This window comes from Camellia sinensis, chromosome 13 (genome assembly GCF_055761805.1).
Source record: "Camellia sinensis isolate YWXY chromosome 13, ASM5576180v1, whole genome shotgun sequence".
Classification (NCBI taxonomy): Eukaryota; Viridiplantae; Streptophyta; class Magnoliopsida; order Ericales; family Theaceae; genus Camellia; species Camellia sinensis.
Window position 1 is genome coordinate 92034135 of NC_138973.1, and position 14162 is coordinate 92048296.

Genomic DNA, 14162 nt, shown 5'->3' on the forward strand with positions numbered 1-14162 from the left:
CTAGGCAATGGGGAGACGGAGGAAATTAATGCAGATCCTCAACCTTTCATAGCCTGTGCAGATTTCGCAAAAGCCAAGTTGTATATTGAGGGCGTGGCACCGCTCAGTATACTGATGAAATCCGATGGCTCAGCCGAAGTAACGACTGATGAGGAAGTAGCACACCTGAAGCACTTAGTCCAGGAGAGTGCTGATGAAGAGCTGGTCGTTAAAGATGACAATGATGCCTGGTTATAGGCAGCAAGATGAAGCACCAGAAGCCAGGTCTTTGGCTTTAATTAAGTGTTCAATATTAGATGTAAAGTCAATAGTCCAGAAATTGCGGGAGTAAAAGAAAGAAGTCATGACGATTGGCTACAAGCAGGAACAGCAACAAGCCAGAGTTTTGACTCTCGATAAATACTATGCATTGGACATAGAAACAAAAGTCCAAGAAATACAGGAAGAAGAAACCTTGTGGACAGACTTTGTCTATGAGGAGGAGGATAAAGAGAAGGAATCAAAGAGCCTAGAAACAGAACGCAGCAAGGAGGCTGCTTCGAAGCCAAAAGGGATCAAAGAAGGAGTTCCAGTAAGTACTCAGATACAAGACCCCTTAGAAGAAGTAAATTTAGGGGAAGATTTTGTACAACAACCCATTTATATAAGTGCTTGGTTGAATTCTCTTGATAGGAACCAGTTGTTGGTTATTCTGAAAAGATATAAAGATTGTTTTGCATGGTCATATAATGAACTACCAGCATTGGATAGGTCAATAGTAGAACGTAGGCTTCCCATGAAGCCTAACTTCAAGCCATACAAACAAAAACCAAGAAGAATGGGTTCAGACATGATCTAGAAAGTTAAGGAAGAAATTCTTAGACTACTCAAGGCAGGCTTTATCAGGACAGCCAGGTATGTTGAGTAGCTATCTAATATTGTGCCTGTAGTTAAGAAGAATGACAAAATGAGGGTATGCATCGATTTTAGAAACCTAAATCTAGCAACTCCGAAAGATGAATATCCTATGCCTATAATAGATTTGCTGGTAGATAGCTCAGCAGGACATTAGATTTTATCAATGATGGATGGGTACTCTGGTTATAACCAAATCTTCATTGCGGAGGAGGATGTTCACAAGACAACATTTAGATGTCCTGGGAATATCGGGACCTTCGAATGGGTTAAAATGCCATTTGGCCTAAAGAGTGTTGGGGCCACATATCAAAGGGCTATGAACACTATCTTTCATGACCTTATTGGAGGGTATTTAGAGTGTTATATTGATGACATTGTGGTTAAATCCCAATCCATGGAGGAACATCTGTTTTACCTAGAAGCAGCCTTTGAAAGAATGAGAAAGTTCAAATTGAAGCTTAATCCTCTTAAGTGTGCTTTTAGCGTATCATCTGGAAACTTCTTAGGCTATGTAGTACACAAGAAAGGAATACAGATCGACCAGAATAAAGCCAAAGCCATCATTGAAGCCAGACCTCCATCAAGTAAGAAAGAATTACAAAAGTTCCTTGGACAGGTTAATTTCCTTCGAAGATTCATTTCTAACACTGCAGGGAAAACTAAAGTTTTTTCTTCCTTATTAAGGCTGAAAGATGAAGAAGAATTTGTGTGGACAACGGAGCATCAAAGTGCTTTCGAAGGAATCAAAGCCTACTTAGCCAACCCTCCAGTACTGATGCCACCAAATGGCATTAAGCCTTTGAAGTTGTACATAGCTGCAGCAGAAGATTCATTGGAAGCTTTCTTAGCCCAAGACAATGAAGAAGGCAAGGAGCAAGCTGTTTATTACCTTAGTAGGTTTTTAAATTCTTGTGAATGTAAATATTCAACTGTAGAAAAGCTTTGCCTTGCGTTGTATTTTGCTGTAATGAAATTAAGATATTAACTTTTGCCTACAACTGTCTTGGTAATTGCAACCACAGATTTGGTTAAATATATGTTATCTAGACCTATGTTGAGGGGAAGAATTGACAAATGGGTATTAGCCTTGTCAGAATTTCACTTAGAATATGTTCCTCAAAAGGCGGTGAAAGGACAGGTTTTAGCCAATTTTTTGGCAGACCATCCATCTCAAACAGAGAGTCAAGAGATAATGGAACTTAGTATGGCTAGTGTCGAGCCATGGAAAATGTGGTTCAATGGATCGAAAGCCAATGGCCTAACTGGAATTGGTATAGTGATCAAGTTACCACAAAGAATAGAAACCACACATGGTTTCAGAGTGGATGAAACTGCTTGTTCTAATAATCAAGCTGAATATGAAGCTTTGATAGTGGGATTGAAAATTCTTATTGGATTACAAGTACATGCAGTTGACATATTTGGAGATTCCCAATTGGTCGTTAACCAAGTAAAAGGGATTTTCAAGTGTCAAAGTATAAGTATGCTGCCATATTATGGTGTCGCATTACATTTGCTCTCTTAATTTGAAACAGCAAATGTAACTCATGTTTCGAGATTCTTGAATAATAGAGCTAATGATGTAGCCCAGAAAGCCTCGAATTTCAAGAGAAATGATGGTACCCAATGGGACGTAATCCAAACAACATACCAAAAATCTATACCACCCTTAAATAAAATGAATGTGGTCCTGGAAATCAATCATAATGATCTGCAGGAACAAGATTGGAGGCATCCAATAATACAGTACTTGGCTGGCCCGTCCTCAAAAACCAGCAGAAAAGTTAAATTGCAATCTATGCAATACATCATATATAACAATGATCTCTACAAAAGGGGGGGGAGATGGTCTGTTGTTGGAATGTTTAGGACCAAAAGAAGCATTAACAGCTATGGCTGAGGTTCATGAAGGCATCTGTGGTGCACATCAGCCTGGTGTAAAAATGAGATGGCTGCTTCAAAGACATTCCTACTATTGGCCAACTACCCTTAAAGACTGTATAGAATATGCAAAGGGCTGCCAGGCATGTCAAAAGCATGGTACAATAAGGCATGTGCCCATAACTGATCTGCATGCAGTAGTAAAGCCTTGGCCGTTCAGAGGATGGGCCATGGATATGATGGGAAAAATACACCCACCCTCTTCGAAGCATCATTGTTTTATTTTGGTAGCTACTGATTATTTCACCAAATGGGTCGAAGCTAAGCCATACAAAGCTGTAGATTAGACAGAGGTTATTGGGTTCATTAAAGACTTGATCCATAGATTTGGCATCCCACAAACGATAACAGTTGATAATGGGACTGTTTTTTATGGGAAAATGGTAAAGTCTTTTGTGTCTGAGTTTGGAGCCAATGGTCAAGCTGAATCATCCAATAAGTCCTTGAAAAAAGGAATACAAAAGGTTGTGGAAGATAATCCTAGGGATTGGCATAACTTATTGTTAGATGTATTGTGGGCTTACAGAACTTCTCCAAGGTCAAGCATAGGAGTCACTCCTTATGCCTTAGTTTATGGGCATGATGCAGTATTACCTGTGGAGATCAATGTTAAATCCTTGAGGGTAAGATGCCAAGACCAGTTGGATCCTGAGCAGTACTATCAGAGTATGTGCTTGGAGTTAGAAAATATAGATGAAGCTAGAATTCTGGCATTAAATAGCATTCTCTTTCAGAAGAAGAAAGCAGCCAAAAATTATAATAAGAAAGTCAAACATGTTGGCTTTGATGAAGGTAATTTGGTGTGGAAGACAATACTTCCAATAGGAATTAAAAGCCATAGGTTTGGCAAATGGTCACCTAACTGGGAAGGACCATATCAAATTCATAGAGTTTTGCCTTTTGAAGCATACCATTTGAAAATTTTGAATGATTATGTGCATCCCAAAAAGATTAATGGCAGATATTTAAAGCCTTATTTTCCAACTATTTGGGAAACACAAGGAATAAAATAAACACTGAATACAAGATGATAAACAAGAACTTATTTTTCATAAAGAGTCAAGTACATCGTGCCACAAATTGGCCCAAAAATCATTACAGTGTTTTAGTTGTTTTTGTACAATAGATTTCCTATTGGTAAATGATGAAAATAGTTGAATAGCTACAGCCATGTCTCTCTTTTGATCGGCCAGTCCTTGATTGGTGATTTGCAGTTTGATGTCAGTTCGGACTAAGGCTTGATTCACTGTAGAAAGCTCCTCTTCAAGTTGAGCTTTCCTCTCCAGTAGTTGAGTTCGAAAGTGAAAGGCAGAGGAGTGTTGTTCCTTAAGCTTCGACACTTCAGTATGCACTTGAGAAACAAAACTTTGGTCTCTAACCAATTTCTAATCCGCAGCCTTGGCAGCATGATAGATGCTGATGTAGAAGTCAATAGTAGCTGCTGCCTGGGATAGGTGACTTGAGACATCCATACCGGACTGCTCAGCAAGTTTGCAGCACTGAAGAAACCCATTTTTAATTATAGGCCTTTGTAGAGCCTCAAAGGGAATCCTCGAAAAGGAAATTAACAGGTCCAGGCAGGTGTTTAAGTCTATCAAAGGTACAGAAGGCTTGCTGCTGGAGGAAGGAAAGCTCTCAAAAATTTCTAGCAAAGAGTCAGCCAAAACTAATGGCTCAGCTTCCTCATCGAATGTTGGAGAAATAGAGGGGATGTCAAAGAGACTAGCTAATCTTACTTCGAAGACATCAACCTCATCATTAGACATAAGGGGCGCAGAGAGAGTTGCCGTGGAAGACACAGAAGACTGCATAGGGATAGGAGAAATGGGTGGAACATCTTTAACAGTCTCCATAGTCCTAGCCACCAATGAATCAAGTGAAGGAGGGCTGGAGCTAGGTAAAGGTGATAAATCACGAGTTGGAGAGCTGCCAGCACCCTCAATAGGGGAATCAACTGCCGTCAGAGATGAGGTAGCAGTTGGAATTTCTTTGGAAGGAGGAAGAGGAGCAAGACTCGATAGAGAAGTAAATTGAGGAAAGTCGAGGGTCAAGTGGGAAAGACGTGGAGTCAAACCAAGAGAAAGAAGTGCAGGAATGCTTGGCCTCAGGAAAAATACAGTAAGTGTAGACCTTGGAAGTGGAAGTATGGTCTGAATAGCCCTTACATCCTGCATCTAATCAACCTCAAGTGGAACTGAGAGAGGTCTCATTGGAAAGATGAACTCAGAAGTTGTTGCTGCAAGAGGAAGAAATGTAAAGCAATGTTAAACTTCAATACCAAAGGCTGACAAAGGAAAAACAGCAGAAGTATGAAAAAGATTACCTGCTCCAGAAGTGTCGGCGATGATGGGAGAACTACGAAGGGAGTAATGTCTGGCAGTTTGTTGCCTTCTTGCAGTTTCCCTTTGTAGTGTATCAGCAGTGGCAGCTTCATCTCTCAGAAATTGTTGCTGCCGTCTCTTCTCAGCTCTCTCGAAGATAATCATGGCCTTAGAATGTTCTTGTTCTACTGCCTTGACGGCTGCTTCATGGATGGTATCTTCAACCAAGATAGTAGCAGAAGCAGACACCTTTTTTCTCTTTTCCATTGCTTTGGCAATTGTCTCGGAATCAGAATCTTCGACCATATCAGAAGGAGAGACAGTCATCTTTCTTTTCCTTTTTCTCTGTATTGGCAGGGTCTGCTCCTTGTCAATTTCCTTCTCAATTTCCTTCTCAACTTCTCCAAACTGAGTTCTGGATTTCGAAGAAATGAGTTCATCTTCCATCTCTCTGACAGTTGTCTCATCCCTAACCAAGTCAGAGGCAGAGATGATCACTCTCTTCTTTCTTTTCAAGGGTAACTCTTCCTCTTGATCTGCTTCTTCTTTTTTTTCTCCTTGAATATCAGATGTTTCCTTCTCAAGCTCAAGGAGCCTCCTTTTCTTTTGTTGTTGGCCACCTCCACAAAAGAAGAATTAAAGATAAGGCTAAATGCATTATAAAAAGACAAAAGGAGAAGGGACAATGGTATATACCTTTCTTCGAGGCAGCCCGAGTAACTCTAGGAGGAATTGAAGCAGCAGGAGCAGATTGTGTTGTAGCATGTGCTGCAACTGAAACAATGGAAAAAATGACAATTCCAGCTCCTTTGGGCTTGGCCACATCTAACACCGTTAGTAGGTTTTGAGGTGAAATGGCCAAATAGATTTCCATGTTAGTCACCTACCAGTTTTGGTATCTCTTCAATACGGTACCTTGAGGAATGAAAGGGGTATACTCAAAATTGACCAAGTCGTCTATAAATTTAAAAGTTGCCTCTTCTAGCCTGGACTTCTGGACTTTCAGATCCCTTCTAGTAAGGCTAAGATTTGTGTTGCTGCAGAGAGGTATTGGGACCCCTTGTGTGAGGCCAAATTGTCTAGCAAATTGAGCAGGACAGTAAGGTTCAGCAATGCATTTGTAGGCCTTCGGGTTCAAAGTCCCGATAAATAACTCTCTAGGAATCAGAATGGAGGCCTATATATCTTTGTGAATAGGTGAAGTACAGGACTGGTCACTTAGGAAATTCCTCAACCAAGATGGACCAATGATGGGTTCGAAGGGATGAAAACGGTAAGTAGGAAGGGAAGCTGGAAGTTGGTGGAAGAAAGAGAAGTAAAAAGCAAAGATAGAGGGATAAAGTGAAGCATTGGCCAGTCTTATACCATGAGTAAAAGGGTTTGGCTCAGAAAATTTAAGGCATTTAGATTGTAACAAAGTAAAATAGGCGAAAAGCCAAAAATGAAGAATCCAGAATGGCCCCCCTTGATTAGCATCTAAGGGTTTCTCACAGAAAATGGAGCAGACTCTATATACGTGACCTAGAACATGTGGGGCTAAGGCCACCTTTTTCTATAGAACAAAGGCTTTGGCAAGAGGGGCAAATTCAGGCATGATTCTCTAAGAGGAGGTGCAGAAGAGGAATTTGCAAAGCCAATACAATAAAAAAGAAAAGAATTCCCTATCAGTCACAGGGCCCTCTCTTTTATTCTCAGCCCTAGCGAAATCACTATAAGATGAGTTAAGGGAGGGGAGAGAGAAAGGGACTGCTAAATCAGGGTAATCTGGTCCAAATGGGATACCAATGGGGGATAATCCTAGTAAATGGCAAATATCAAGAACAGTAGGGGCCATCATCCCGCATCTAAATTGAAAGAAGTTAAAGATAGGATTCCAAAAACACAAGGCAGCAGGAATAAGGAAAGGGTCCTCTGAGATAGTTACCCTGGATAATCTGAGAGCATCGAGAAGGCAGAGTTCTTGAAGGTCCAGGGTCCTAGCAGGAACAACCCGATCATACCATTCTTGCCACTCTGGTCTCACCGTGGACCAGCATCGGTGCGGGCGATTTATCCTCCAGTTCCTCCAATTAAGACCACCTTCGTAAAGGAGACATTGGTTTTCCAGACGAGGATATAGGGCTGGGAGCTCAGTAAGGATCTCTTTGAATATGGGCCCAAGCACGTAGTCTTGCTGCACATGGCGACGAGGGACGAAGATGCGTCCATCAATAGTGCTTTTCTCTCCAGCTTTGTACTTCTCACATTCTGCATCAATGATCCTCTTTAGGGCCACAGATGGGCTCGTACGCTCTACGACCGGTACTGAAGAAGAAGCCATTGACAGTATGCTTTTCTTGAAAGTGAAACCAAGAAAGGAAATAGAGAGAAGCCGAAGATCGGTAGAAAGAGGGGTTGTGCGTTAAAAGAGCAAGGGGTTTCAGAGCACGAAACAAAAGGGTTTTTTTTAAAGCTTTTGTGTCTGAAAATATATTGCATAAGTTGTTAAGTATTAGAAGTACGAATACAAAGAGCTTCCTTCAATATTGATACTTTTGGAGGGAAAAACAAAGCCCAGATGTTGAGGCTAGCTTCGAAGTAAGATATTTGGCTTCGAAGCCAAGTTTTAGCGCCAAAAAAACAACGGCTTCGAAACAGAGAAGCCGGCTTCGAAGCAGGTTTCCATACCCAAAAAATATAAGAATACTCGAGTGTTTATTTTACTTCAAAGGGTTTAAAGACCTGTTTTTAGGTTTTTAACAAAGGTAATGTCCTTCGAGGCAAAACTTGAGATTCTTTAAGGATGGGATTTGGTGTTCGAAACATCAAAAGCAAATCGATCATAATGACAATGACTAGATGTTGATTATGGTCAAAACAGACTTTAAGTATAAGATTGCTAGATCTGAAACACTGTTTCTAATTGAAAATCAGCCAAAGCTGTCAACTTTATTCCACAAATTGGAAAAGTTCATAATTGGCTCTTTTAATGTTTCATTTAAAACAATTAAGTCCAGATTCGAAGGATGAAATTGTTCAATTCGAAGCTCTGAATTGACTTTTAAAAGACAAGTGGAAGCATGGTCAAACAATGCCAAATGAAGAAGAATTTTGTTTATATTCAAGCTAAAGCGATTACATCAGATGACCCTATCTCGGTATAAACTCGAGCTCATAAAAATAAGGAATGGAATAAATAACAAGATCATGAAATTTAGTCAAACAATGATCAATAAATTTTTGTTCTTTCCTTATTCTATCTTCTATGTCTTCTAGCATTGGTTGCATAAGTTGATGTGTTCTCACTTCGTAGTAGAGCTCTTCAGCCTTTATTTCGAAAGACACCTCTCTCAATCCTTGTTCCAATTCGTCAATGTCTAAGTCATCCCAATACGCAAAATCTTTATTCTTGAAATCACCGAATTCTTCAATGAAGTTCTCTGCTTCGTACTGAGCATGAATTCGAAGAGACGAAAGTTGGTCTAAAGATTGTGTAGTAGCCATAGAATTTCGATGCCAGTGGAGAAGCAATCGAAGTTGGTCCAGAAACATATGAAGTTCTGCCTGGGCAAGGAGATTAAGGACATGGCCCCTAGTCAGAATATCACAAGCCCATCCAAGGTTCTTGAGAGAGACTTCGTCCTCAAGAACATTAAAAGGCAAGTGAGAGAAAGCTGCAAGCAGAAGTTGAGCTTGTTTCTGCTCAGCTGGAGTAGGAGAAGGTAGAGGTTTATAAGGTGGAAAGACGTTATTCATGGATAGGGCAAGCTTCAGTCTCTCTGTCCAGCAAAGAGTTGGTAGAGGAGAAGATATGAATACTTCAACTTCGGGAGACGAAGAAGAAGGTGTGGACGCTTCTATTTTTGGAGATGACACGGGAGCAGAAGGAACAAAGGCATTAATATAATCAAGCCAGTCAAAAGAACAAATCTTCGCCTTCTGAGCTAAGAATGATGGGTTGTACCCTTGTGCTTCTTCTAGGCGGCGGACAGCGTGCACTATCTTTGTAGGCATGGAGGATGTATACCATGCTACAAGCAGATTCTCCTCCAGACTACGTCGATGGTCAATGGGCACGTAGGGATAGACCACTGAACTTTGAGCATAGGAAGGAAACTCTAAAGGGTCAGTGAACTCAACAAAATGATGGTTGATTCGCTCCTTCAAATCACAGGTCTCAAGTGTTGACCAGCTTGTCTAGTCAGAACCCTCAGAAGAGGAAGAAGTTGCAGTTTTATCCCATACAGAGACTTGTGAAGAAGAGTTTCTCAAGTCCATATTTGCAACTTTTCGAATCAAAGGTTTGAGAGCAGTTTGTTCGAATTGTAAGGGTGAGTTAGAGGAAGAACTTCTTATGTCTATACCTGTAACTTTCTGAATTGAAGAATTAAGAGCAATGTGGTCAGAATCCAAAGGTTGGTAATTTGCAAAGGCATCCATGACTTGAATATAGAAATGTAGGTAAAGGTGGCTAATAAATGCATGGACGTTCTTTCGAGGAGGAACAGCATCGACATATGACTCTTCGTGTGCTCGATCACTGGAGGAAAAAATTAATTCGACCATGAAATGTATCAGTCTGTTCGAATGCTAAGACAGTGGAAGTGCTTAAAGGATTAAACGAGAGTTTAATATAGATGGTGAGTGACAGTTGCATTTCTGGGTAAATGCAAAACCCATGCACGTTCTAAGACGTGGGGAAAAGACCCTGATCCACTAATATCACCAAGTCTTGGGTATATTAGTGCGGGAGGTAATGTTGTCTACATATTTTGTATGAGCCAGTGACAATTCGACGTGTGGCAAAGTAAGGGTAATATGGAGAAACCAGTCAAGTCTCCGATCCTGATCATACACGTGGCGGTTAAAATTGGTTGTTATAAGATCTGAGTAACAGTAGATCAACAAAGAGATGCAAAGTGACGTGGCTTCAACGATTACTCACATTCAAATTCAAATATAGGAGGGAAGCCTAACCGCAAGTAAAAGCGTAGTGGAACTGTTCATAAGGCAGCATGATCAGCGATTACAGAGGAGCAGTTCGACAGTTTGAAGTGCAGTTCGATGGTCATCTTTGGGGAGTATAAATAGCAAGGAAGACCTCAGGGAAAGGGGGGGAGGCTCAGATCTAAAAAACCAGTCTTACTTTACATATTTCATTCCAATTTTTATATTTCCTGTTCTTTACATTTCTGTACTTTAAATTCCTGCACCACACTTCATTCATAGGAATAGTTTTCCAGTATATTGTCGCTATAAATCTCTACGAGGCTGAGTTTGGATCATTGTAAGTCTTTCATACTAATGAAATGCTTCAGTTGTTCTTTATTTAACTGTTCTTATGCTTAAATTCTCCTAAATCAAGCCACCAGTAAAAGTCCTCTTCATTGAGGCTGAAAGAACTATAACACAATCGTCTGAATAATTGGTCGGCAATTAAAATTCTGTAAGGGTTGATTGATCCTTGCTGGCACGCTCATAATTACGAAAATAACTTTCGAAAGCCAAAAAGCCAACAATATGTATACTAACAAAAATTTTAAAAAGAAAGGACGAATTATAATATCAATTTCTATTAGTATAAAAAGTGAAAATAAGATACAAATATATATATATATATAAATTAGTGGGGGCACACGCTGTGCGTGTGCAATTCAAATAAGTAAAAATAAAAATAAATAATAAAAAAATTAATATCATAATATATAAGTTACTTAAATGGTTAGTGTATTCTTAATGAAATCCGAAGTTTTGGGTTCAAACCTTATTTGCACTGGGTTGCACTGTAGCATCATAAAGGAAATTTGGGGAAAAAAATTCAGATTCAAACCTACTTTTCAAGCCCTTGTAACTTCGATTTGCCTTATTTTTACGTCCTTCATACACCTTGTTTCACGTCTTTTTGTATGTCGTCAGAGTTTTGAAATTGACCAAAAATAAGATTTCTCTCTTTTTTTTTTTCCCCTTCCTCTATCTTCTATCTCTGTGCTTCTGCCTTCCTCCCTTTCCTCTTCCTTTATGGCCCTTTCACCGAGCTCGTGGTGGCCACCAAATCTCCAACAGTGGAGGTACCGTTGAGTGTTCTTATTTTAAGTTTTTAACACAAATATAGAAGGATGTATTCCTAATTTTCTTTTTTAGTAATTGCTAGACAGTTGTAGGGTTTTGGCCATAATTTTATTTTAGGTCAAGTTATTAAATGGTGATTGTATACAGATTTTATTATGTTCTTTAATAGCCTATATTTAGAAAATCTATGTTTGGTTACATTTTTGAGAAAGTTGTTTTTAACTTCTTGTTTATGTTTAGTATAAAAAAAAAAAAAAAATCATATTTTACTCAGTTTTTTTATATTTTTTAGTTGACTAATATTTTAAAAAAGACACTAACAATAAATAAAAATTTGAAATAAAAATCAATAATTTCAAAATATAATAGACCAACTAATTTTTCTACTAAAATGTACAATAAACAAATAACAATTATATACTTTCTGCTAAAACATATTATAAATGGCTGAACACATAGTTTATTATATATGTTCTGCTAAAATATTAAAAAAAATCATTCAAAACAAATTCAAAATGGCTTGTTAGCAAAAAGTATATATGACAAAAGACTTGAAACTTTTTTTAAGCAAACTACGCTAATAAACCATTTCAAATGATGTGGCAATTATAATTTCAAAATTATTAATTATTATAGTGAGTGTTTTAGCTTGAAATAAAATAAGAATCGAAAGATTTTCAGTGTGAAAGTTCTCTTTATTATTAGAGTGCTCCATTTTATAGAATTTAATTTGAGTATTTTTTTATTATTATTATCTCTCATTATTTAATGGGACACCTTTCCACTCATTAATTAACAAGAGATAAAAATGATAACTAAAGAGTCACTATAGGTTCGTTCAAAGAAATTGGTGTTCCACACATCAAACTTATGTTCTATTTTTTGCCACATGACGAAAATGCCATCCAGAATAAAAATCATTCCACTCTTTTCAAGCCATGCAACAAAAAGCAACAGCTTTCCAGAATAAAGACAATAAAAACTCATTCAAAATGGAATTGAATTTCAAATTCTGGAATGAATACATAAATCTTGAGCAATTCAAATAATACTCAAAGAAAATAAAGTACTGAAGAGTTAGACAGAGCTAATTTTGATTCACAGCAAATACCTTCCATCACTTGCATCCATAATGTGACTCTGTCCATTTTGATCCACATCGATAGCAGAAATGAAATCCACACCTGTATCACACAAAAAAAAACCAAAACAAACACATAATAATTTGAATATGATTTAATTTCACTCATGGTCATCTTTTCTAAACTATTAAAAGTAAATTATATTCATGAGATTTAAAAAAAAATACAATTAGTCTCGCACTATTAACATAATTATATTGGATTATATTGAAATTTTAATTCACATAATACTTGTATCATTTTTCATATGTAATACGTAATTTTTGTAACAATATCATATATCAGAAAAAAATTGATATTGTATCAATCAATAGGATAAATATTTAAAACCATGTGTCCTAACCTAGAAGTTACCTGCAAGTAATGTGCAAACATCCTTCATCTTTTTCAACATAGAACTTGCAATTGGGACACCTCCTCCATTTCTTCTTCTTAGCAAGCTCCATTGCCATCAAATCTTCACTCTCTCTCTCCCCCTTGCTCAACCCCTGAAACTCAACACACTCCATCCCATCATGCCATGAAACATTGCATTGAGCACAAAACAATCTTCTACAATTAGGGCACTCAGACACAGTCACAACTTCACCACCATCATCAACCAACACTGCAGAACAGTCCTTAAAAGGACAGTAAAATTTCTGAGAAGCAAGAATGACAGAATCACAGAGCGCATTTTCCCACCGATCAAACACTAATTTGGGTATAATGGAACGACAAGCCTCGGGCTGGAAAACCCCTTCACAATTCAGTTCTGGACACTTCACCATCCATATATTTTCTTGAATTTTCACTGCGACATGTTTGGCAATGCAGTCTGAGCAAAACAAATGAGTACAAGTGTTGTTTTCAAACATTGCTGATTTGGGTTTTGCGTCCATGCAAATCTTGCAGAAAACTAGCGATGATTCATTGGATTTTCTTGGTTTGACTGTGTCTTGATGTTCTGTTTCTAGAGTTTGGATTCTCTTTCTTGAAGAGGATGGCACGAGAGCTTCTTGCAACTGTAACTCTTCAGCGTACTTTTCATCTGAAATGGGGAATATTTCATCATCATCGAAGAGTGCCGAGAAATAAAAATCATCCACCAACAGATGATTATTATTGTCTCTTGATGTTCCAGCCATTTTTTATCTTTCATACTCTGTTTTCATACTACGTTTTATATGAAGGGTGACCCTTGGTTGTTTGGAGAAGATGATGGAATTGGCATTAATTGGGAGGGATGAACAGAGTTTGAACGACAAAGCTCAACAACCCAGAGAACCAGCAATTCCCTATGCCAGCCAGTCTCACTGAGAATTCTAGGGAAGAAAAGTTTTCTAGGGAAAATGGAATTTTTCACTCTCCTTTGGATAGTCATGCATTTCAAATCAACTGATTTGAAATTAAATAAATAATAAAATAAGATAAGGCTTTTTAAAAAAATAATAATAATAAAAAGTTATTATTAAATGATTAAGATGAAATCCTTTGATTTAAGATTTATATCTATCCAAACAGACAATTTGTAATAAAAGATCCTCCGGTGATAATTACTCATCCCGACTTCCTTTCCTCACTTTTTCCAGCCCGAATGATTTAACTATTATAGCTTTTAAATTTCAAAAATGTTAAAAATGTCAAAAGTTTTACTAAAATTTTTACATATTTTACATGTGAATTCTACAGGTATTTGGTAAAAATTTTAGTAAAATTTTTTTTTTGAATCTCTACACTGCTCTTTAAATTTTTATAACTTTCTACATAGAATAATGTTATATGTACCAATTAATTTACTAACTAGTATACTAACAGATTATGTGGCATAATT

The 14162-nt window shown here is 37.9% G+C and overlaps 1 protein-coding gene across 1 annotated transcript; it reads right to left on the minus strand.

Moving 5' to 3' along the window:
* Nucleotides 1-12210: 12210 nt before the first annotated feature.
* On the minus strand, nucleotides 12211-13649 carry LOC114321431 (RING/U-box superfamily protein). Its single transcript, XM_028268596.2, has 2 exons — nucleotides 12704-13649; nucleotides 12211-12391 (listed from the first exon to the last, which is right to left on the minus strand). The coding sequence occupies exons 1-2, from the start codon at nucleotides 13474-13476 to the stop codon at nucleotides 12325-12327; spliced, it is 840 nt and encodes a 279-aa protein (XP_028124397.2). The 5' UTR covers nucleotides 13477-13649; the 3' UTR covers nucleotides 12211-12324.
* Between the last annotated feature and the right edge of the window lie 513 nt (nucleotides 13650-14162).

Coding starts and splice junctions, on each gene's coding strand:
- LOC114321431 (XM_028268596.2), bottom strand. CDS start 13,476: ATGGCTGGAACATCAAGAGACAATAATAATCATCTGTTGGTGGATGAT. Junction 12,392..12,703: donor TGTTTGCACATTACTTGCAG/GTAACTTCTAGG, acceptor TGTGTGATACAG/GTGTGGATTTCATTTCTGCT.